The sequence below is a fragment of the Psittacula echo genome (assembly GCF_963264785.1).
Source record: "Psittacula echo genome assembly, chromosome: 16".
In the NCBI taxonomy this organism is placed as follows: Eukaryota; Metazoa; Chordata; class Aves; order Psittaciformes; family Psittacidae; genus Psittacula; species Psittacula echo.
In genome coordinates this window covers 964638-989178 of record NC_137752.1, presented here as the reverse complement: position 1 = coordinate 989178, position 24541 = coordinate 964638, and the positions used below count along the sequence as shown (strand labels likewise).

The following is a 24541-nucleotide window of genomic DNA, read 5'->3' as shown; positions in this document are numbered from 1 at the left end:
TGTTGTGGGATTTGCTTTAGCTGCTCTGTTGACTCAACTAACCATTGCCTGAGTGTTCGAAACGTCCTCTGAAGGAATGACAGTCCAAGGGTGGGAAATGTCATTTCTCTTGCCATGCTTTTCATCTGCATTATGGGATGTAGCTATTTTACATTTATCACTCCTAAAACCAGGTGCCTCTGAGGTGTGTAAAAGTGAGATCAAGTTTAAAGGCCAGAGATTAAGACCGATTTCTAGAGCAAGGAGCAAATGATGCTTAAAGCAGGATTAGGAGGAAGCTGCAGGAATCCAATATTGACATGCAATTTCAACCTGCTCTTATCACCGTTCCACAGCAGTGCCCAGCGGCCCTGAGCAAGATGAGGACCACCCCATGCTCGTGCTGCACTGTGCATAAACATGCTCACACACAGGAGAGCATCCCTACCTCAGTGAGCTGCCAATTGCTGAAACGGGGGGGGAGAAACAGGAGGAGGGGAAAGAGAGGCCCCAAGAGATGGTGAGAAGTACCAAGTGCTGCACCGTGAGGCTCAGCAAAGCTTGGAGCAGGGACAGAGCTTCTCAAACTCAAACCCTTCAACCCAGCCTTGCAGGCTCACGTGCTTCACTAGCCCACAGTGCACCTCAGGGTGGATGGGTGCAGGATCAGGCCCCCCAGCCCCGGTGCCAAGCAGAGACCCAGAAAAGAACAACTTACCGGAGGACCATCAGCCCCAGGCATGCCAGGGAGACCGGGTTTGCCCAGCGGCCCCTAAAAACAGATAATCAACACAAGCAATGGTCAGAGCCTCAGAACATTGGAGGACGCAGCTTTTCAGACACAGTTCTTGTTTTTCCTAGCTCTGAAAGGCTGCAGAGGGGTGAATCTGTCAGCAAAGCTGCTGTGATTGCAGGCAGTCTGCTTATTTCTGTGGGCAGAGTTGTTCCAGCATCCCAGGATGCTGCAGTGTTAGTGCCAGCACCTTGTGTGTACAGACATGGTGCAGCAGTGGGAGCTCAACACTGGGGCATGAAGCATCAAGCTGTGTCCTGCCAAAAGGCCAAATGCTGCACATGTCTAAGGACAAGTTGCAGGATAATGCTCCTTTGCAGGAGAATTATTGATAACTGGAGTCCAACACCAGCGGGGATGCTCTGGGGCACACATCAGGATGCACACTGTGTCCTCCTCAGCGGGAGCTCAGCAAACATCCAACAGTTACTGCTCTGAGGGCAAAACTGTTTCCCTTGTTTAAATCCCGATGGTCTCAGTGCTTCTGGGGGTGGAGGGACACCCAAAGGCAGCACCCACCCTACAGCAACAGCAGTGGAAAATCAGGGAGAGCTGGAGCAGGCAGGGAGGAAGTGGAGGGATCTTGGCTGAGTGAGCCAAATCCATGGGCTCTTCCCATTACCATCCCGCTCAGACTTCCAGGCATTTAGCCCACAGAACAAGATAATTCTCAATCCTCTCCTAATGCTTTACCATCAGAATGTTTCTTTTAAGGGGGGAAATGAATGCAAATATTATGAATTAGAGGTAAACCGTGCTTTCTTGTCCCTCTTGTCTGGAACGAGAGGCATTAAACTTTCATAGACACGGCTGCAAACAGATGTTGCATATGGAGCAAAGGAGCAGCTGAGGCAGCACACACGTATCAATGGCAACAGTTGTCTGAAGCCAGAGCTCGGGATTTAAACTTACTTTCTCTCCTGGGGGACCGATCGCGCCTTGTGGACCTGGAAGACCCTGTGAAGAGAAGAAAAACCCGGGGTCATTAAGGAACAAGTTATTCCTTGCAAATGCATCTCGGCAGTGCCGGAGCTGAGCATGATTCTAGTGCCTGACACGGCTGCGGACTTGCCCAGGTCCATTCATCCTCAACATGTCTGTGAGAGACGATAACATTTCATCTCCTCCCCCAGGGAGCTGCACCGCTCGGCCCCAGGATGGAAAAGAGATGCTCTAAGAGGTGAGACTTGCTGAGAGCTGTGGACAAGGCTGGCAGCAAGGCCTGGACATCTCTGTCACCCTTCTGGCTGCAGAGCAAGTGGACCTTGAGATCCTGAAAGTCAGGCATGAGCCACAAGATGTGAGTTGGCCAAAGAGATGGCTGGGACCTGGGTCTGGCTTTGCCTCATGGCAGCAAAACCCAGGTGAGAACCAGGGGATGTGGAACTGGGAGTGTTTTCAGGGAGAGTTAGAGACAGTGATGTATCATGAAGGCAATTCCCAGCAGATCTCCATAGCACTGGTCCTGTCTCTGGTGGGGGAATGAAGTTTGCTCTAAACCATCATTCCTTTCTCCTCCCCATGGAAAAAGAGTTTTCCTCTTACCTGAGCACCTGGGTTGCCCTGCTGTCCTGGGGGCCCCGGCTCACCTTGAGGACCCTGCGAGGAGATAAGGGCAGAGCTGAAGGCAGGAGAGATGAGAACGGAGCCGAGGCTTCCTCTGGCTCCTGCCCCTGTGCAGCATCCCAACACCCTCCCTAACCCTCTGCTGGGAGCTGAGAGCTCCTGGGAAAGGGAAACAACCTCTCTCTGCAGTGGGACAGGAAGAAGGGAAGTGATTCCAGGGCACACTCACTTCTCTGCATGGACAAGCAGCCCAAAGGAGCTGAGCAGGGCTCTAACACTCCCTGTCTCTGCACTGGCTCTTGGGCAGGGAGCTCATTTCATCCCATCAGTACAACGCATGAAGCACAATGATTTTTTTTGCCTCTCAGTTAAATGACTGTATTTTGATATTCATTAGAACAACACACATCTCAATGAAAATGTTTGATCTTTCATGGGGAAATAATGTCTAATTCCACCAGAAATTATAATAAATTAACATCCATTTGCTGCAGGAAGATACTCTCTGTGGTTTTCACAGGCTCTGGCAGGAATCTAGACCAGGCTAAAAAGCAATTAGAAAATCTAATTTAATAGAGTACATTTTACATTTCACTCTATACAATATCTCAACTGCCTGTAAAATTTGCAGTGAAAACTTACCACATTCCCCTTGGGACCAGTTTGTCCGTCCATGCCAGCCACACCCTGAGGAAGGATTTAGAAACAGCACTAAGAAAAGATCTTGTTCTTTTGCACCACAAAGGCAGAGAAATGGTAACAAAAATAAATAAAGGAAGCCCTTTGGACCAGGGGGAAAGGGAACACAGCAGGTGATTTGCCCCCAGCAACAGGCAGGCGTGGAGCAGCAAACGAAAAGGAAAAGCCCCATCCCTGGCAGTGTTCAAGGCCAGGCTGGATGGGGCTTGGAGCAACCTGCTCTAGTGGAAGGTGTCCCTGCCCATGCAGGGTTGGAGCTGGGTGAACTTTACGGTCCCTTCCAACCCAAACCAGGGTGGGATTCTATGAAAAGAGCTCACTTGGGATGTGAATGCATCGCTCAGTGAGGCAGCAGGTGAAGGCAATGGGGCTGTGCTGCCTTATGCCAAACCAAAAGGCAGCTGGGATCAAACATGTCCTGAGCATCTCCATTAATGGGGTAACATGGTACATGGTCCACTGGAGATGTGCTGCTGGGGCTTCCCCTGCCACTGTTTTGCTCTGGGGCTGAGCAGGATACAGGCTGTAACAGTGTGCTTGTGAGAGAAGAGACCATTTTGGAGCACATCCTGAACACTCATTAAATTTCAGCAGGAGTAGGAGCACAACGTGAAGATGCCTTTGCATCCCAGGAGGGGTTAAGGGCTTTACAACGCTCCCCATTACACACTGACCCCTTTTGCTCTAGCAGCAGCCTGGGGTTTGGTTTTCAAGTTCTGGGTCTCCAGCGAGCTGCAGTGATTTATAGGAGAGCACCCGTGTCAGCACTCCCAGCAGTGCGCAGCAGACAAGGTGACTGTCTCCCGGATAAGAAACAGCACATTCTTCCCTTGGCTTTTGCCCGAAATATGAACAAACTGCTTCAAAGTCCCACCAGCCCTCAGGCAGAAGTTAATGGCAAAGCTGCTGTGTTAATAACTCTCATTCTTCCCTTTCAGCCTGAGCAAGGCATTAATATTTACTCAGGTGCCCCAAATCTTGAGCTGCTTTAAATGGACGTGACACCACTGAAAATGGGGGGGAAAATGGCCTTGGAGCTTTAACTGTATTTTTTGAATACCACTGCTTTTCATTGCACAGATGTGTGCGATTATGCAGCTGCATTATCTGCTTGGATGACTAACGGGAACAGGGTGTTTTGCCCGAGGAGGGCTGCAGCCCCAGGAACTCACCGGTGGCCCTGGGGGTCCTGGCGGCCCCTTCGGTCCCAGCAGTCCTCGGGGTCCCTGTTGGGGGAAGCAGATGGAATTAGTGCTCCTGGAGCCCTCTGTGCTGCTGGAGCGGGATGAGCATCAGCGGGGGTGGCACAGCAATGACCCTGCTGCTTTTGCTGCCACAGCAGCTCTCCTGGTTTACAAACCAGTACCAGGCACAATAACACAGGCACAGACACGTAGGGTTCTAACCCTAGGATTAGAAGAAGTCCCACTTAAACCAACATTTTATTACTAATGTAACCATATCCCTGGGTTACCCTGTAATGCACACGATGACACAAACCCCTTCACAGCCAAGTCACTCCAGCCAGGGAGTGTCTGAAGAGAATGACCTGATGCCATTACTGGAGCAATGGGGTTAGCATTCAAACTCTCCCCAGGTTTCATTTTTAGCACTGACAAGTCTGTACAACTCAGCAAGGCTGGGAAAGGTTTTCAGCCTGCAGCATAAATGTGCATTTCCAAAGGCATTTGGTTCTTCAGCCTTAACCACCCAGGACTCCTGGAATCACGGTGTTTCCTTTCCATTTGTGGCTTTCGCACCAGGTTGAACCTCACATCATCTTCATGGAAAGGGGTAGGATTGGAGCATCACACTGAATGAGCAGAGACATGGCAGGGGACTTGTCTTCATTCAGTAGGAAGCTTTGCAAATACCAGCATCTCCTCTACCTGGAGCCTTCAGGTGGATTTGTAGTAAAAGGAATGGGATGGGGACCTGTGCGCCCTCAGCTGTGAATCTGGAAGCTCACAATTAAACACAGGCTGTTGCTTAAATGAAGGACCATAGAACTCGGGACATCTACAAGGATGGTGCTTGTTCACTGTCACAGAACAAAATCATTCCTGAGTGAAGGGCAGCTTTATCTGTCTGCCCAAATATTATATGTCTCTCTTTTTATGATGCAGAGAGAACAGAGGAATTAAAATGAAATGTTACAGGATAATAAAGGAGACATTAAGGAAAAGTCTGATCTCGGATACTGCAGGGATTCTGATTCTGGAAAAATGCAGCAAAACCTGGATACATCGACCAAGAAATCTGTCCCTGGCACCAGGGACCTTCATGGGCCACAGCCCATCCTGCTGCTCTGCTTGTATCACCCAGTGATGGGAACCACAAAGAAATGGAACAGGATGAAGAGAAACCGATTCTGAAGTCCCACCACTTCTTTCAGTTACCAATGAAATTGGGAAGAGCCTCTTTTGGCTGAGGGCAGAGAAAGAGGCAAACGTGCACATTTAGGGTGTAGATATGACAAAAAGCTTCCTCTGGTGCCTTCATTCTTGGCCATCACAGGTATTTTTACTCACATTGCTGAAATAAACATGAACTTCCCTGCATGCATTATCATCTGTTAAGCTCCTCTTTTGTTACTGTCTTACCTGAGCACATAAATGCTTTTAAGAAGTTAATAACCCGTAAGTTATTGCTTAGACATGTGCTAAGGAGACAGCTGAGTTGATTAATCTTTCCTAGAAGTTCATCAGACATCTTGTCTATAATTTAGTTCCAGTGAGTCCGTAAATGCCAGCCCTTTCCTTTCTCACATAAAGTGTGTTCAAATGTTCTCATCAATTACTCTCAGGCCACCACGCTGGGCCTTAGAACAACAAAATAAGCCATTCTGAAAGCAAAACTCATGGTAAATGGAAGATAATGTTCTTTTCACAACAGAAGGAATGCATTTGGGATGAAATCAGCACCCAACAACTGTACTACACACAGAGATCTGCAGCCAGCCAGAAACAGAGTTTACCATTGCCAATAAAGTCAAAAATAGTCAGTATCAGGGGAAAAAAAGTACTTTTAGGGTCTCAAATTGACGCCCCAACTGTTTCTTTTCAGTGGTAAACTCCCTGAAAGCATTTGTTACGTTAGTCAGGAGATTTTTGTCCAACACCACCTGCATCTTTAGAACCTTACTGGTACCAAGAAGCTCCCTCCTGCTCTAGCCCTGGCTCCGCAGCTCTGGTGTTCACAGCATGTGGAGGCCAAAACACCCACAAACTCTGCAGGTTTCTGAAGTTTTGTGCACTGTGAAGTGAATATTGAGCCCACTGAAGTCAGGGCTCAAAGTCCCCTCAAGCTCAGTCCTGCCAGGACTTAAAAGGAGTTACTGAGGACCCCAGCACCAGAAGAACTGTCCCACAGAACCACTAAAACCACTGTTACCATATCAAGACCTTGACCAAAGCAGTGCCATCAGTGTACATCAAGGCAAAGGAGGAGATACTCACAGGTTCTCCAGGTAGACCTCTGGGTCCAACTTCTCCATCATCTCCCTGTTCAGCAGCGAAGGCGCAGAAAGAAACGGCACAAGAGACAGAACAAGGCAGTTATATTTCAGTCACATCACAGGTGTTTCACTCTTGTTAAACAATATTCACGCAGAACACCAGCTTCCCTGGAGTAATAGAAGGGCAGCCGTGCATAAGGAAGACCTCGTAAGCCTGGAGACTAATCCTGCGTGGGCAGAATTTACCAAGGATTAGAAATGCTGCAGGGATACGTCGTAATTCATGTCCATGTTTATAAAGATGGATTTTGGTAACAGAAAGGACAGCGTAGAAACAATTCAGGGCATGTGAGTTAATAACCACAAGATTTAGTCCCATAGTGAATGACAGGAGAGTATGGGAGCACCACGCTCAATATGACTGAGCCAAATCAGCTCCTCAGATAAAGCAGAGGCAGCAAAGGGGTAATTCTTCATCCCTCCACTCTCTATCTCCTTCTGATGCCCACGGATCCCTCACAAGTATGAGCTGGCGCTTCCCCTGAAGTGCTTTTAAATCACCCAAACCCTGAGGCTCCCTATAGGAAATCAATCCCAGTAGCCAGCCCTTGTAAACCCTCCTCTTGTGCTGCTGAAATCCACGCTCTTCCTTCCAGCCATTGCCCTCGGAGCTTCTCTCCACACACCTCAATGGTTTATTTTTCTCTTTCGGATTAAAGTTCTCCCACTGCTCATTCTTCCCCCCCAAGACACGGGTTTGCTCTTTTCACTTTCAAAGCATTTACAGCCACAACTAATTTCTCCTCACAAACTCGTGGTGAGGAGTGCATTATTATCTGTGCTTTACAGAGGAAACAAACAGCCAGAGTGGGAAGAAAACATCGTGGAAGGGGATTAGAGCAGGGGAAATCCCTACTCGCTCCTCTGGTTAAACCACAAGCTCCTCACAGGCCCTGCTTCAGCATTTGCAATCTCTCCTCTTAAACCAGCCCTTCTAGACCTAGAACCACTTAATGTGAGCTTTGCTAAAGGCCTGTGACTGTTGACTAAACAGTGTGGAAGGAGAAGGGAACAATTTAATCTTTGATTCCCTTTCTGTCTGGAATCTCTATTCCCCAAGCCTTGCTGCAATCTGCTGGGTCTTTGAACATCAGAACTGATGTTTGCTCACCTGGAAGATGATCATTTTCCTTTTGTTATTTCATTCTTTTAAGGAAACCTGACTTTTCTGAGCAGATCTTTAAACACAAATTCTTCTTTTCACTTCCTCTCCCACCTCCCTGCTCCCTCCCGCCCTCCATGGCCATCTGCAGCATCCCCAGGACACAAGGACCAGCAGCAGGAGACCGGCTGCTCCTGCCACGTCTCTGCCCGATGTGGCATCTGCTTCTTGTTTACAGGAGTCAGTTCTGAATTCAAAGGGATTCCCAGTCCAGAGACACACTTACCCTCTCCCCATCCTCTCCAGGTGCCCCAGGGGGCCCGTGGGGGCCTGGCTCACCCTACAAAGGGAAGGGAGAAAAAGCCTCAGAGAAGGTGGACACACTCTGGCAATGGAAAACACTGGGGAACGCTGATAAACCAGGTGATGGATGTGACTTTTCTGCCTGCCCTGTGTGCTGAAGGTGCCCTCACGGTTCCTTTCTATGTGCTCTCCAAGCAGCAGCTCCCCTCTACCTGCTCTGGGCCATGTGTAGGCTCCAGCATGGGCAGACTGATGTCCTCTAGGGTAAGAGCTCATGGCATTTATTGGTAACACTTTGGCAGGGAACGGGGAACTGAGCAGTAGCTCCTTCAGGAGCAGGGCTCAGGCTTTGCAGTTACTGCTTCACCCAAGCCATGCTATTCCGTTTCTGGCTGATTAAGCATCTCTCTAAGGCACCATCTTCCCTTTCCTGTGTAGCTTGTAATCACGATGCAATCTCCGCTGTTCAAACACTCCCTTGCTTTATAAAGCCATGGCTGTGTTCTCTAGGGAGGGGAGGCATGATCAGCCTGCCAAAATAACCAGCCTCTTGTGTTTTTTCCCCTTTTGTTTAATTATAAAGAGAAAAATCCCATTATAATTTTGGGCAACTTCCATCCACACCCGCACTGTCTGAACGCAGGGTTTGCCTCTTGCTTTATTTTTCAGTCTGCATTTTATTAAGGCAATTTCCCCCCCCACCTCCCAGCCTTTCCAATTTCAATCAGGCCCAGAAGGATCTCACAGCTTCCTGGGATGTGAATGCTGCACCTGGGAGGGATGCTCTGACATCCCACATGCTCTGATGGGACATGGTCACACTCTCCCAGTTGCACCACTGTGCCTCATCCCCAGCAGTAGCTGTGGCTCCTCCCAGCACTCCCCAACCATGGGCTCACCCCAGACAGTGGCCAGAGGACAAGTGGAAGGTAACTTACTCTATTTCCTTTCTCACCGGGCAAACCAGCCAAGCCATCAAACCCTCGGTCACCCTAAAAGAGAAACCAGGTTAGTTCACATTCCCACCTCCTGTTGCATGTCTTTACAACTGGGAGGGCAGGTTGATCTGGCTGAGGTGCACCGGGGGAATGGGCAGCTCTTGCTCATTGGCAGGCCCTGGAGCATCGCTCTGCCTCTGCTCACTGCAGATCTCCTTCTCCTTCCCAGTGCTGCTTGTTATTTTGCTTCCCCTTCTTCCCTGCATCCCTCCTTTGAGGGCAGTCGACACTCATTAAAGCACTTTACCAGATAAATGATTTGCAGTCTCCTGTCTCTATATCAAAACCCCATCTATTCCAGCTTTAAGTATCTACATAATAAAGTACTTAAACCTTCTAATACATGATTCCCTGAGCAAACTTTCTCCGCATTCAATTTCAGTGGCACAGCTTCTTCCTTGCTTGATAATACCAGCAGATCACAGCTGAATGAAGGGATTTTGTCTCAAGTAAAAATACAAGGCATTAAAATTCCTCACCACACTTTCCCCATTTGCTCACCCAGGCAATAGGGTGGGGGGGTTGTAGTTATATTTTAGGACATTTCCAACTGCTCATTCATGCTTGTTTTCCATAATTGGCATTCCAAAGTATTTGTTCTCCAATGGCAGCCAAGGGAGCACAGTTCATTCTTAAGAGGATCCAGCAATTAAAAACATGAAAGGAAAACACGGATTGCTATTGTGCCTTCTAGGTGTGTGTCTAACTTCTCCCTCTCAAATATGGAGCCCCTGCACCGGTTCAACCACCTCCTGCAAGCAAGGTGGGCTCCTGCTGCCAAGGATCCCTCAGCTCACTGCTAAAAGAGCAGATGCAGATTCCAAGAGCACATCAATGCACGGTGGTACCTTTGGTCCTGTCTGTCCCGGCATTCCCCGGGCACCATCGCTGCCGGCTCGTCCCTGCAACAGAGAAAAGCAAAGTCAAGCACAAAGGACAGGGCAGGACCCAGGGACATTTGCTCTCTGCTCTGCGGCCGAGTGAAGCTTTATTTAAGTCAGAGCTCTCTGAGGAACAGCTTCCCTTGGGAAGGAAAACGTGCTGGTCTGGTTTGGAAGGAGCATCCCGGGCTCAGCCTGGTGTGAGACACATGGCAGCAAAGCTGCTTCACTACAGGGGATGCTGGGACATGGTCCTTGGTTTTAATTTGAAATCATCATTTCCCAGCACGTCTGAAGAGATGATAATCACTACCTTCACCAACCGGAATATGCTCGGGAAAGCCAGAAGTGGGTCACACAAAAGACTTTCTCCTTCCTTCCTCTGACAAAGCGACGAGCCAGAGGACGGTGTGAAATGGAAATGAGCATCAGGGATGTCGGCAGAGCAGGTGAGCACCGTTTATACCAGCTCCAGCAACCTCCAATGCCTGGATCCTCCCTGTGCACTACTGAGACCTGGGAACTGTCCAAACCAGCCCATTGTTCATGCAGCTACAACCTCAACAGCACAGAGGAAAAGAAAACGAGGACAAAAGACGGGGAGCGTGTACTTGCAGCTCTCCCCACGCCACCCAGCCCTTAACTCCCATCCTCATCTGTGCCTGCCCAGATGGACAGAGAGCTCCTGGACGAGGCACTGCTGGCCACCGGCCTGCTCTTGTGCAACGCTCTCGGTGCTCAGGAATTGTTTGGCAGCAGAAACAGTTTCTAGCAGGGACCGCAGCTCCCGGGACACTCACCCTGCGGCCTGGCTTTCCTGCTGGACCAGGAGGACCCTGGATGCCTCGCGGACCCTGCAAGGCATCAAGGAGAGAGGAAGAAATGCACCATCACCCATAGGCATGACGGAGGGACCCAGCGCTGCTGGGGCTGCCCGGGTCACCAGGGCTATGAAATGGGATGTGGAGTCCTCAAGCAGAGCCCATGGCTCAAAATACACAGGGAAGACTCAGAACTGAGTATCTCTGCACAGGAATTACACAAGGAAGCTTTTGCCCTGCAAGCAGCTCCACGCAGTGGAGATAAATTACTTCCCCCACTATTAGAAAGTGGGAATTTCCCTTTATTCCAGGATTTACGGCTTGGGGGAACAATTTCCTGAACATCAGCAAACTCCTCACACTCCAACCCAGCTCATATTTACAGGACTCCCCCACGGATGTCTCTGCAGGAAAGCAAAGGGAAGGGAAGGCCTTCCACCTGCAGGATCTTACACTGCTAGCTTAAAATTATGTCTCAAGTCTGCATGTGGATACATTTATATGCAAAGCAGATGTTCCCGCTCACATTCAGCTGGCACTGGGTTACTGACTCGCTCCTTCACAACAGCATCTAAAGCAGGGCATTCTGCCCTCCTTTCCCCCAGATCTCCTGGTTGCCCAGTATGCCCATACTCACCTGAGGTCCCATTTCTCCAGCTTCTCCCTTTAGTCCTCCACTGCCCGGGGGTCCCTTTGGACAGAGAACAGGATTTATTACATTTTTCCACACCAGAGCCAGAGGGAAGATTCACACCATGTTAAGAAAGAGCCATTCATGCAGGTAACCCAGAGCATCCATGGCTCTGCTCCATGCTCGCTTGCCCATTCACTTACCATGGGGCCTGGCCGCCCCGTCAGACCCATTGGACCTGCTGGTCCTCTCAGCGCCAGCTGCAACACAAAGAGAAACGTTGCTCAGTTGGTGTCTCTGTTTCGCTGCTGCAATGGGACAAAGCCACCATCGTGCCACCAGCCACACGTTCCCTCCTTGTTTAACCCGGCCTTGAACACTGCCAGGGATGGGGCATCCATAGGGGTGTACAGACAAACCCTGCCCCAGACTTTGCCACGTGGAGGGGTGAGGAATTACCTACACCTAAACCAGAGGAGAATCTGCCTCTGCAGCCCAGACCCCCTTTTCCATCATCATGCACAGACACAGTAACATGGATGCTTCCAGCAACAAACCATTTAAGGTAAATACCAGAACTGTGCCTGGCCAGGCTGTAGGGGCTCGCTCACATGTATTTATGATCCCAGTCCAGGTTAGGAGGATTTCTTTCTTTACCATCCTGAAAGTTCAATTTTGGAGGAGTTTTTCCCTTGGTTTAGTTACTACTTAAGACCCTGCGAACAGAACAACAATTCTATTTGCACCAGGGGGCTTTTAGCTCCGTAATTAAGGAGTCATGGAACCATGCATCAAGTCAGTAATCCCCATGGTGGGTAATGGGGCTGGTCCACACTTTAAAGCATCACTCAGGCAACTCGTTCCCTCGTGACAATTGAACACTAAAAGAGTTGTCATTATCTGTGTACTCCAGTAATTAAAATCTACCCGCAATTGCACTTGGAACGACATAAATATTGCACAAATGCTGCGTGTCGTGGCATCTTTTCACAACACCCCGTTAAAAGGGAGATGCTCTGAAATGCTGGCAGCTGGGACAGCGAATGCTGCCTGATGAAACCCAATTTTAAAGGGAATAAATCAACCTGAAAATGTAATTAACAAGGATAACAAGAAAATCTACCCCCAAAAAGGAAATAAGATGTCCTTCCCCCGCAGGATTCCTCTTCCATTCCTGCCATATCCTGTAGCTTCCCCACAAAAGCAATTTATTTCCCTTTCTGCTTCGCTATCAGGGTTTTCAGCTGGAATTATCTAACAATAGGTAGAAGTTAACCAAGAAATAGATGGGTTTTTTCCTTTATGGAACTATCCAACTTTTCATCCCCAGCCCAGAAGCCGCCCGGGATTTGTTTGTTTGCTAAACTGAACATTAATTCAAATAAAGAGAACCACCAAAACCAAAAGAGACAAAAAGGATTTGGAGGGAGGGGAGGGAGGCGCTTGGGGTTTTTCATTACAGGCCCAATTTTCAACAAGCAGAAAACAAAGAACAAAACCAGAGAGCCTGAGCAAGCAGATGCTTCTCATGAAGTGCTCGCCTGGTCACATTCCCAGCAAAAGAAAATGCTGATGGAAAACTGTGGGCAGGCTTGAAATTAGGAAAATAGGGACTGACAAGGTAACAGCAGACACACAACGCACTGGTATTATCCTCAGAGCAACATTCATGGACAGGAACACGCAGCGGCTGGTGGCATCAGCGCTCTGTACTCTACCTGAATACGTATAAGGTCAAACTCCTTTGTAAGAGGGGGGTTGGATGGAAACCAGAATGGTGTCAGCTAAGCCAAACCCCTTGTTATAAACATAAAAGGGGCTCGTGCCCCCCAGCTGGGTGGAGATGCCAGTGAGCTTTAGTTCATTCAAGGGTGAAATAATTTGCTTTTTAGCTTATCTCAACAGCCTGTGTTAAAAGCGACCCCCAAGCACTGTGGATGGTGCAAGACATCTCTGACACATTCATCCTGCTCCTCCTCTTCCTCGGGCACCTGCTGCAAGAGACATCCCCACCAGCCTTCACTTACCCTGGCCTGCTGCAGGATGGCTTGGGCTTGAGCCTCCTGGGCTGAAACAAGAGGTCCTTTGGAGCTGGCATCTCCTCCTCCGCTGAAGCGAAACTGATGGGAACAAGATGCAGAAAGCAGGTCGCAGGGTGGCTGTCCCTCCGCCCTCACACTGGCCTGACCCCTCAACAGCTGTTCAATGCGACCAACCCAGCACCAGAGCTGTTCTTCCAGACCATCCAAGCAACCATTGCGCTCTTGGGTCACCCCACTCACAGGAACGACCCGACTGCTTCCCATGTCCGTACCCACACAGCAGATTCTACCAGCTCAAAGTAACACACAGTGAGAGGGGCTGCGGGCTCTGAGCTGTAAGGACCTCACACACCACCCTTCAAAACAGAACACAAAGTTCTCCCAGGGCTGATACTCCCCATGTGGATGCTTTTGGCCAGGAGACCCCCGGAGATGGGGTTGCATCAGGTTATTTGGCTCTAGCTGTCTCTTTGCCCCAGGACAAAGGCTGTATTTCCCAAGCATGGCAGTGTGCTTCAAAGAGCAGAGTCTGGCCTATTGTTCAAGCCAGGATCCTTCAGCGTACAAAGGACTTTAAAACCCCCAAGCTTTACTGGTTTATTTTCCCAAACTTGAAAGGGAAGGAGTTTTGTGTTTAATTCTGCCTCTCCCACCCCCGACAGCCACAAGCCCACTTCCCAGGACACACACCCTTCTCCTGCTGTAGCTGCATGTGCATTTGCGGTGCATTTGGGGTTTTGCAAGAAGGACCCCAGGCTGTAGAACCTACTTGGACCGTTCTTTCACCTCCATTTCACCTCTGCCTTTCGCTTGGTTGGCGCTAGGTACATGACCACACGAACTTGGCAAGCAGCTTCAAAGAGATGCAATTTATAGGCCTACAGTCGGTCACTGTAGGGACCAACAAACGTATTGTAACGGCCAGCTAAGCTCCATGTTGAGCACTCGGCCCAGGCTGTCCCAGGCACCCTGCCAGGAGCCTACACAAGTATCGCTCTCCCATTTGGAGGTCGGAGAAGGGCACTGTGGTTTTTCACTAAAGACTCTTTCCCTTTGGTACCTAACCACTCATTTGCAGCAGCTGGTTTCCATAGGGTTTTCTTACATCAAAGCAGGCACAAAATATAACCATTCCTTTAAGCATCCCAGGACCAAGAAGGCTGACTCGGTACTTGCTAGCTTCAATGCACATTAACCACAGGTCATCAAAAGACAGCAGTTCATTCAGGTGCTTACAACTGTAGCACCTGCTTTGAAGAACTGTTTGAGGCAGCAGGAAGGGTTCTGCCCTTGGAATTGTCTTCCGTTGCTTCTTTATGACTCACTCTCCAGCACCATGCCCAGTCACAAACACTTAAGCTTATTCATCCCTTCTGGAAGTTTTGACCTAGCTGCCCTGTGCTTCTGACCAATGAAGAAGTGACAGTGCTTTGCAGAGAGTAAATTTACCAGGGGAACTATCTGGACCCATCTTTTACACCAAGGGAAATGTGTCCTTGATGGAAAAGAGATGGGAGACTTCTACAAAAACAGGCACTAAGCGGTAGCAAAGCCAAGAAGCCAACTCATTTAAATGCTTGTACTTACTGGCAGCATGAGCATTGTCCCTGGTGGTCCTGGCAAACCATCTGCTCCTGGGAGACCCGGGCGACCAGGTGGCCCCTACAAGAAACAAGAATAGAAATAAACTTCTATGGTGTCATTTTAGTCATGTCCATATGTAAGTAGTCATGCTCGCAAAGGCTTATGTCGTGATACAATAGGCTCGCTATCTGGACAGGCAGGTGCTGAGTGTGTGGGCATCCCAATGCCATGGCAAATTTTGTGGAAGCCCATTTGGAACACACACGATTTTCCTTAGGGATTCCCTCTTGTTACATCCTGGCCTCCGTATTTCCAGAGTCTGCCATATGCAATTTTTGAGTGAGCACTGAAAGTCTCTGCAATGTTCCAAGTTAATGGAATCAGTGTTTAGTTGGGTCTGTTAAAACCTATTAAAAACATATATGAAACTTCGTAACTCAGGTCAGTGAGATAGAAACGTGGAAAGATAAATACATTTCTGCACATGTTCAGTCATCTGGGTCATTGCATTTTTCTCTCTTCCGTCTTTCTGTTAGTCCTATGAGGCTACTTCTGTCTACAGTAGAGTGAGTGATCCTGTCAGTGGCTGTAAATCAGCAGGACTCTGAGGATCTCCATGGAGCTGTGCTGATTAACATCAGTTGAGTCTCTTTAACTCAACTAAAGAAACAAGCATGCAGTAAAAGATCTATTGATGGAGCTATAAATAATCAAATATGGCCAATTTTCCTAAGACAGCCCATAGATTATTTGTATTCCCAGTTGTGCACTTGGCAAGAAGTTGAAGTTAATCCAAATTTGCACATCCATCCAACAATCCTACATGCAATGAGGATGACATCCAACTACTCAATGTGCATGCCTGATTACAGTTTCACATCAGCTCAAGGAGCTGAAGGCAAGACAACTTATTACATCCAACTGAGGCCAAGAGGAGCCCTGGTGCTCAGTCCATGGCAAGGCAGGAAGGGCAAGCAACAGGCGCCTATGTCAGTTCTTGCTTTCTTTGACCTGCCCGATGCCCTCCAGCCCTCGCAGACACCAAATAAAAGCAAAAGTCAAACGCTGCCACAAATCAGACACCTATGGACCATCTACAGGGACACCAGAGCCACACCTTGACCCAGTATGTTGCACACTCACCCCACAAGGCAAAGGGAGGTGGGTAAAGGTGGGAAAGGAGCAAGGGAAATAGAAACATGTCACAAGATCCCTAAAAATCAAAACGTTTTTAAACAACCAACCAACCAACCAACCCAAGCACCTGGTGTTTTATCCCTGCTCCACTGTCTTCCAACAAGATCTTGGTGCATCTTTTCGGTCCCTGTTCTTCCCTTCTCTCTATGTCGTGTTCAACTTAACATTTCCCTCGTCACCTCCCTCTTAAAAAGGGACCCAAAACACTCAAGCACTAAATTAGAGCCCAGCTCCAGGGTGGGGGTGAAGAGCTGCTGTGCTCCACCCTGCCCCAGCCAGCCCATCGCCCAGCCGGGCTGCGGCTGGACCCACACCGCAAGTACAGGGCAGAGCCAAGGGCTGCACCACAGCCAGCCCAGAATAACAGTGCTGCTCCCCACGCTGCAGCAACAGCACTGCCCAGGGAGCTAGCAGGAAGAGAAAGAAACCCAGCAGCAGGCTCGGTGTTGAAGTGAGTCTGCACAACACACCGGGATGCCCACTTTTCAGGGCAAGCTCATGATGTTACATTCATGCTGTTTACTCAGCCTGGCTGACACTGAAGCTCTTGACTCCGCTGCTGCGGTGCAGAGGCCAGGCCCATCTGCTGGAGCAGAAGCACAATAAATAATTTAGGCCAGTCTCATTTTCTATAATAAACTTTGTTTCCTTTCTCTCTTCTCCTTTAACGCCAAGTCCAGCAAATGATGGATCAGGAAGGAGCTTATTTATCTCTCTGTACGTACTCTGCCTGACAAACATCGGTGCAATGTTTTTATACATAAACACCTCCCTTTGTTCCATGTTGGGTCTGTGAGGTCTCTTCCTTGTGGGGTGGAGCAGTGGGGGGCCATGGGCTGGAGGAAAATCAGCCCCATAAAGCACTTTGTAAATTGAAAGTCATGAATGCCTTTCAGAAACGCAGCACGCCAGCCCCTCAGCTGGTGTAAATCTGTGTCACTCATTATGTAAATAGAGATTTGCTGATATATAGCAGCCAGGGATGGGGACTTCAACTTTCATTTGGTGCAGTGCTCTAAAATGCCATGCTGAGTGCAAACACTAATGCAGTATTTCAAGGCAATGTTTACACTGAAACCTCGGTGTTAGCGCTGAGGTTCCTCGAGCAGCAGGCAGTGACAGTGGTGCCCAGCAGCCCACACTAGTGAGGGAGCCTGAGTTTGCTTCAAGTGTCTCTCTCAGACTATTTTTCAGCCCTGGTCAGATCATTCTACAACAGAATCCCTTGCAGCATTTGGGGTCTCGTAGGTCCAGCAGTGCTCACTGGTGGTAAAACCGGCACCCTGAACACATCCAGCCTTTCAGAGCCCCAGTGAGGATTTTAGGAATCCTATTACACCTCTGAGATGCAAACCTGTCATTGGGGGAATAAATCCTTGGGACACAATGACTGTATGGTCTTGGAAGTTACAGCTCTCGTTCTGTGATCAGCCTTCCCCATGGACAAGCTGATCAAGCCCAGAGCACCCCAATACCCGGATTTCCAAGCGCACAGCAGGGCTGGTGCAGAGCTGCAGTTTGCTCTAACGCTGCAGCTCATCATGTTCAAAGGAGCACATTTCCCCCATTCCACTTTCTCCACTCCAGTGCAGAGCACCCATCACAGAGCTTGCTGGTCTCCTCAGCGCCGTATTTCCTTCTTCCCACTGCTCAGAGAAACCCAAGTCATCCTAAACCGCCCTCCTCCCAGATGAGTGCTCTGAAGCCTCCCACAACCAGGCTGCTCCGCAGCTTGCCCGGTGCCACAAGCTCTTCTTTGTGTTGGAAAATAAGTGGGATAAACGAACAAACTGACATGATGAATAAAACAGAGCTAAATGAGTGTTGGCCAATATTAACATAGCTGAATATTATTGGTATATTAATTCAGTGCACCTGCCTGATTGCAAATAAGAAATCCTTCTATCAGATGTAGGCATAGGCAATGTTCCTCGCCGCACACATTGAAGTGTCATGTAAATTCATGAGCTATGTGCAGGGTTAATAATAAACAAATTAAAAGAGGAGCTGCTGTAATTGAAAAGGAGTATTTTAATGCAGTTGCAGCTCCGGGCTCTGCAAGTTCATCACTTCTCGATGCACAATATGCTGTGTTACATTCTGTTCTGGCCACACAAAAAAGCAGGATATGCTAGAATGTAAATCACGCCTCGTTTCAGGGTGTGGAGCAGCATCTCTGGGGACAACGTGTCTGCTGCTGCCTGGCTTTGCAAGGCCACTCCAGAGGAGCCTGGCCAAACGCCTGCATCTGCCTGGCCCAAGGGCAGGAGCACAGACTGCCTGCAGCATCCATCCCGCCAGGCAACTGAACACTTGGGAGCAGCAGCAGCAATGTCAAGGGGAGAAAAGGACAAAGCTGGGCAACACACAGGACCCTTCCAGGATGAAGACCCACCAAGAGCCTGATGAAGCCACACAGCTCTTTTGACTAGTCCTAGGCCACTGCAAGATGCAAACCACTGCCGGGACCTTGCCCATCCTCTCTGAAGTCTCATACCCAAGGAGGCAGAGGCCTTCCTTGGTCCTGCGGTTTCTCAGGGGTTAATCCAGCCTCAGTGAGTGGTGGCCCTGGCTCCTGGCCATGGGCAGAGCCTGCAGCTGCCTATTGACTTTCTGAGCTTGCACACACCGATCAATGGAGCACAGTCAGGGCCTCTCGTTCTCAGTCATGTCACAACCACAAGAAGCATTATTACTGCTCCATCAAAACCCAGTAACACACCCCGGGAGTATGGGTGAGCTGGGGTCCTTACAGCACTGCTCTGGGGGAGCCAGCAGGCTCCAGGCAAGTCCCCAGGCACCGAGAAGGTGACAAAAAGCCTTCATTAAAAAAATACAGGGCCCAGGTTAGAGCCGTTGCCACAGGAGCGTCCCAACACTGAAGCAGTCTCCTCAAGCACACCTTAACCCCACAGCAGACACTTCCCAGTGCAGGGCAGCAGTGGGTTTGTTTCTGTCAGTGGCTGTAGGTTGCAATGTCCGTGTCATGGGGCTGGGAGGTGAATAATGAAGGCTTGGAGCCAGCTGGTTGCTTTGTCCTCCACTGGAGGAAGGAGACTGCCCCCAGGGAGGCACTCAGGTCCCAGGGGTCCCAAACCCACCCTAAGGGGATAATTTGGAAGACCACCAACTGCAGACGGGCAGTTTCCCATCTCTTCCTTATTGCAGACAAGAACCACCTCTATGGGAGAGGAATGACAGCAGGAGCAGCACTAGGGAAGGACAACAGCTCCGGGGTACCTCGGACAGGAAAGGGAACAGCTGGGTTTCTGGAAAGGGAAAAGCTGGGACACCTCGTGTTGAGGAGCACCTCCTGTGAGCTGTGTCCCTGCTGCCCCCTCCCTCCTGAGCTTTCCAGGAAGAACTCTGGAAAAACAGGCTTCCAGCCAAGCCTGCCTTCACAAACCCGCACGGAGGGAGGCACATTATTGCCTTTTACACTAAGGGACTGTCGGGATGCCTCAGGCCACAGCCAGCTCCAGGTGGAGGCTGATGTCAGCGCTGCTGGGAGCCCACTGGAACAGCAGAACACCAGAAGCTGTTTTGAAAGCGCATCTGACTGCGCTCGACATCAAGATGCACCAAAGCACCCAAACGGTGTCAGGCTCCAAGCTCCATTTGTTTTGCTCACAAAGCTGCTGAAATCAATGAATTTACTCATGCGAAGTGACTGCTGCTGGTCCACACGGCCCCTGCACCGCTGCTCAGCTGCCTGCAGCACACCCTGCTCCACTGGGCTGCACCGAGCAGGAACCACTCTGCTCCTGCCAGCGCAGCTCCACATCGATGCTCCATCACCCAAACCAGCATTGCTCAAGGGCACTCCTCTCATTTCAGACCCAAACTGAGCTGCTCCGGCAGCCAAGAATGATCCCATCTAAGCTCCTGTGCAAAGCCAGAGGCCATCAGTGCTATGGTGAGTGTTCCACTGGATGTCAAGGCACAATCCCTGCTGGGTGCAGGGCTGGAAGTGATGTGCAGCCTGTCCCATTGGGTACCAGACAGGCACCTGCTTGCCTGGCTGTCTCTGCCAGGGAGGGGGAACAGGCTAGAACAGGGTGAACAAAAGCAAAACCTTGTGTTGGTACAGGGTCATTTCAGAGACTCAGCTCACATTTTGCTGCTCACATGGTGCTGGTGCAACACCTACTGATCCAAGGCTCGAGTCCAGCAGCTCCCAAAACCACAGGCCAGATCCCAGGTGAGGACCTAGCAATAATGAATAATGATGCAATTGTGACCAAAGTGTGGTGCTAAAATGTGGGATTCAGGGCCTTGGTCCACAAAAGTGCTTTGGGAGCAGGTGAGACATCGCAGAGCTGGAGGCTTCTGCAGGCAGCAGTTTACAAAGCAGTTGCTGCCAGTGACAAAACTGATTTAAAGTAACATCAAAACCAAAGATGCAAAGCCCAAGTTACAGCCCCACTTTGCACAGGCAAAATGACCCAAAGAGGAATAAAACACGAGTACTCACTCTCTCCCCAGGGTCACCCATTAAGCCCACAGGTCCAGTTGGTCCTGGAGGTCCTGGAAGACCCTAGCATAGAAAAGACAGGTTAAAAATAAGCTGCTTAAAGCTTTCTCTTCAGTTCTGCACCAGGAAATGGACGCAGAGCTCTCTGCACCCTTCCTGGGTATCTAGAAGCAACAGAGCCCTGGGCTGGCGGCACACGGAGCCCTCCATGTACATCAGCACCTCAGAGCCACGTGCACCCTGCGGTGCAGACAAAGGGACACTTACTGCTGGGCCTTCGGGTCCGGGGGGGCCTTCCACCAGCATACCCTGAGCAATGGAAGAGAAGACAGAAACATTAGCAAGGCACAGCCTCACGGTCACTCTGCCCACAGGGCTGGAAAGCGCAACCCTTCCTCTGTGCTGAAGTATTCCAGGTCTTGCTGCTGGGTGTGGGTATCCCCGAGCTGCAGCGTCTCTGCTCTCTCGGGATGAGAGGCACAAAAGTCACTGCCCCCTGAAGAGCCAGATACCATCTATTTAAATCACATAGGGCATGGCAAGACAGCCGCAGCCCCAAGCTCACCCTCACCCAGCACAGGGTCACCTTCCCAACCGCAACCCTTCGCCCTCAGCACATGGCCAGCAAAGGGCAAACCCTGGGGCACATCCAGCCTGGATGGTGCTGGAGCAGGAGAAAAGCTCCTCTTCAGGAAGAAGCTGTTTCTAGACCCAAGCAGCTTAAAAAAAAAATGTTAATAATCAAATAGTGGGGTTTTTAAATGACTTTCCCAGCAGCCTGCGTGCTGTGATTTATCTGTGTACCCAGGAAATCACTGTGTGTGCAAAATGGTAGAATAATGTTATTCCAGTCCTTTTAATCTAAACATTTTGTCATAACTTTAAATCAGGTCTATCACATACTCAGTAGAGTCGAGTTTTTCTCCCCCCCCTCCTCATGAATACATAAGAGGCAGGAAAGAAACCTCTCAATAATCCCAGCAAATGCTTTCCTGACAGCATCAGGACAATCTGCTGGGAAGAACCCCATGGTGAGCACTGCCCTGTTCCCTCTGTGCCAGTGACCGTGACCCCAGCAGCATCCAGGGTGAGCCAAAGCCATCCCAGCACTGCCCAGTTCATGGGCAGCAAACAGGGACACTTATCCTACGGGGTGACATCTGCCTGTAAGACCCTGTAGATAAGCAGTGAGTTCGTATGGGAGAAGCCAGGAGGAAACAAGTGCAGGGACTGGCCTTAGGTCACCCTTGGCCGGTCTCCTGGACTCAGCTCTGGTGCTAAAAGCCTCAGCTGACCCCATGGCAGCCACTACAGCAGAAGAGGGCTCAGCTGAACCCGTTTGAAAAGGCTACAGGGAAATCCAGGCATTCCTGCCCCAAAAGCCACAGTTTCTAAGCCCAGAGGAGCAAAAAAAGGGGTGAAACATGAACCATCCCTGCTTCCATTAGCAGGATGCCTGTTTCTGCACCACTAATGCGTGGCCAGTGCTGTTTTCTGTCTCTCCCAGTGTCCATGCTATTCATTACCACCTCGTATAAAACCTGGCTCCCACCTCACTTGGAAGTGTGAGGGGAAATTTGCTGCCGCTGCCATCACAGAAGGAAGCGCCTGCGCAGCCGTTCTTCACCAGGAAAGAATTTAGGTCTCGGGCTTCATCCTGTGCCCATTTTGACAGCAGTTTTCCTGCCTGCCATGGAGACGCTGCTCCTGTCTGGGTGGGAATCAGGGTGAACCCTACACAGCATTCCTCTGACCTGCACTAAGTGTCAGCTATTTGCTGCTGGAAGCTACCGAGAAGATGCTGGTGGAGAAAGTGTCCCCCAGGACATCCACTAAGCACTGGCTCCTTTTTGGGCAAACAACGAGGACACTGTGCAGGGAACCCCAGAGGTCCCAGCAAACCTTTTCCCACATGGAACCCCCAGGGTCCATCCCTGCTGAGACCAACGATGGCACATTTTGCCGTGGCAGGCTCTAAACCAGACACCAGTAATTGTGTCTGGGCTGATGCAGGGCCACAGCCCACACAGGTCTCCCCAGGACACACGTGGGTTGCTGGGTGACCATGCCATGGGCTGAGCATGCTGAGGTTCTGCTTCCCATGGCCAGCTGCAGAGCCTGGGGCCGCTCCTCAGCCTGGGGTAAGGGCCGGGGCTAATGAGCCGATTTGCAATGCAAACATCCTTGGCATCCTCCCATATTTATCTGTTGGTTTATGTTGAGCTCAGGCTTTAGGGACATCTGGAGATTCTCCTTGGCAAGAAACCGCCACTGTTTATATGACTGCTCATCAACAGGAGCAATGGAAAAGTGGGAGGGTTTGGGGACCAGGACTGGGTTGGGGGGGGGGAATGCCACCAAGGGCGATGCCTTGGGGGTACAGCAAGCAAACCATGGAGTTGGGACTGTCACAGGGGAAAAGAGAGCATTGCTTCCAGTCAGTCAAGACCCAGGTGCTACCCACAAGTGCAACTCATGTCACAGGAACAGCCCAGACACCGGCTGCAGCACACAGAGGTGTGTGCAAGGGCTGATCACACCCTGCCTGGGGCAGGCAGGAGCACCAGGGCCCCCCCAAGCACAGGCAGCCTGGAGCCTTCAAGGATGGGGGGTCCCCACCATCCATCAGCCCTCCTCACCCTGCGGCTGTGCTGCCCCGCTGCCTCCAGCAAGTGTCAGCACCGAGCAAGGATTGAAGGACAGGAGGGTGGAAGGGAACAGAGAATAAAGCCCTGCAGGATCCCACTAACGCCTTTGGGTTTCTTCCCCCTCCGCTGCAGCTCCCATCGGAAAAAAAGAGCTAAAGAGCACAGCGAATCCGAGTCTGTGCTGCAGAGGAACCGCACGGCGAGGGACAGGGCGGCATTTGGTCTTGTTTACTCTCTGGCAAAAGCGATGCATGCTCCAGTGTTTTGAAATAGCAAAGGCAGCCAAATTCTTTCTGGATGATTAAACTTAACTGTTTTGTTGGCTTTGTAGCCTTTCAGATGGGCTCTGGACAGGGCAGACTGGTTTCTGCCATCATTTCCCTGAGGTTCAGCTGCCCCCCACCCTTCCCACACCTCTGATAAGCAAACTGCTCACTCCTTTTGTCTGCAGGGTGGGAGCGAGCCCCAGGAAGGAAGAGAAGGAAAGGACAGAAAAGCTTTTACAAGATGCTCAATTCAGGCTTGTCAAGCCCTGCTGCTGCACAACAGCTTCCCCCTGCTCCCCCCAGCAGAATGTCGGTCAGAGAAGGAAAGGGAGGAAGAATTAAAGAGAAAGAACAGTGATGGGAAGTGCTGCTGCACTGGGCCCTTGCCAGAGAAACGAGGTTAATTGAGCTGCTGGTTAATTGAGCTGCTGGTGTGTGGGAGCATGCAGGGAGGCGGCTGCAAGGACCTGCGGTCCCGGCTCCAGGCTGGGAGGAACACCCATGGGAGCACCTCGGCATCCTGGTACCCAGCAGGGGACACACACACACGGCCATCAACCCCCAGCCTCTTGCTCTGCCCAATGGGTACCGGTGAGCAAGCCCCAGCTGGCCCCACAGTGGCTCCGTCCTCACTTAACAGGGTGCTCAGTTGGGCACCCACAGTTTTTGCTGACTGCAGAGGGCACAGGAAGCTCTTTTAGAGAGAAAAACAGCCCCAGAAACAGGCCAGGAGAGATCATAGAGTGCTGGGTTCTACCCCAGATGACATTGGGTTTCTCTGGAGGCTGGTGGGACCCTGGAGCAGGAGCAAACCCATCCTCTCCCACAGCTGTGTGCTGGGAGAACCGCTTCATTTCCAGAGAGATTAATTCATTAGCGGCACAATTAAAGCCAATCCCAAGCTGCAAGGTCAGGTCAGGATGTGACTTGGCCACCAGCACTTGGGGAGTGGGGTCACTGCGAGCTGAGGGCACTACAAACCTCCAAAGAGGTGAGACCTGCCCTCTGCCTGATGCTTCCCCTCTGAAAGGCCTGGGTTT

At 50.4% G+C, this 24541-nt stretch overlaps 1 protein-coding gene across 2 annotated transcripts in view; it reads right to left on the bottom strand.

The window, feature by feature from the left end:
• COL5A1 (collagen type V alpha 1 chain) overlaps window positions 1-24541 on the bottom strand; it is a gene marked incomplete at its 5' end in the record, with an annotated part of 131377 nt that overhangs the window by 42882 nt on the left and 63954 nt on the right. For both annotated transcript variants that reach the window (XM_080630674.1, XM_080630675.1), the window contains 16 exons: window positions 698-751; window positions 1685-1729; window positions 2318-2371; window positions 2981-3025; window positions 4210-4263; window positions 6496-6540; window positions 7943-7996; window positions 8898-8951; window positions 9806-9859; window positions 10639-10692; window positions 11297-11350; window positions 11494-11550; window positions 13318-13410; window positions 14920-14994; window positions 20588-20650; window positions 20855-20896. In XM_080630674.1, the coding sequence (XP_080486800.1) occupies window positions 698-751; window positions 1685-1729; window positions 2318-2371; window positions 2981-3025; window positions 4210-4263; window positions 6496-6540; window positions 7943-7996; window positions 8898-8951; window positions 9806-9859; window positions 10639-10692; window positions 11297-11350; window positions 11494-11550; window positions 13318-13410; window positions 14920-14994; window positions 20588-20650; window positions 20855-20896 (897 nt within the window). The remainder of the gene's footprint in view (window positions 1-697; window positions 752-1684; window positions 1730-2317; window positions 2372-2980; window positions 3026-4209; window positions 4264-6495; window positions 6541-7942; window positions 7997-8897; window positions 8952-9805; window positions 9860-10638; window positions 10693-11296; window positions 11351-11493; window positions 11551-13317; window positions 13411-14919; window positions 14995-20587; window positions 20651-20854; window positions 20897-24541) is intronic.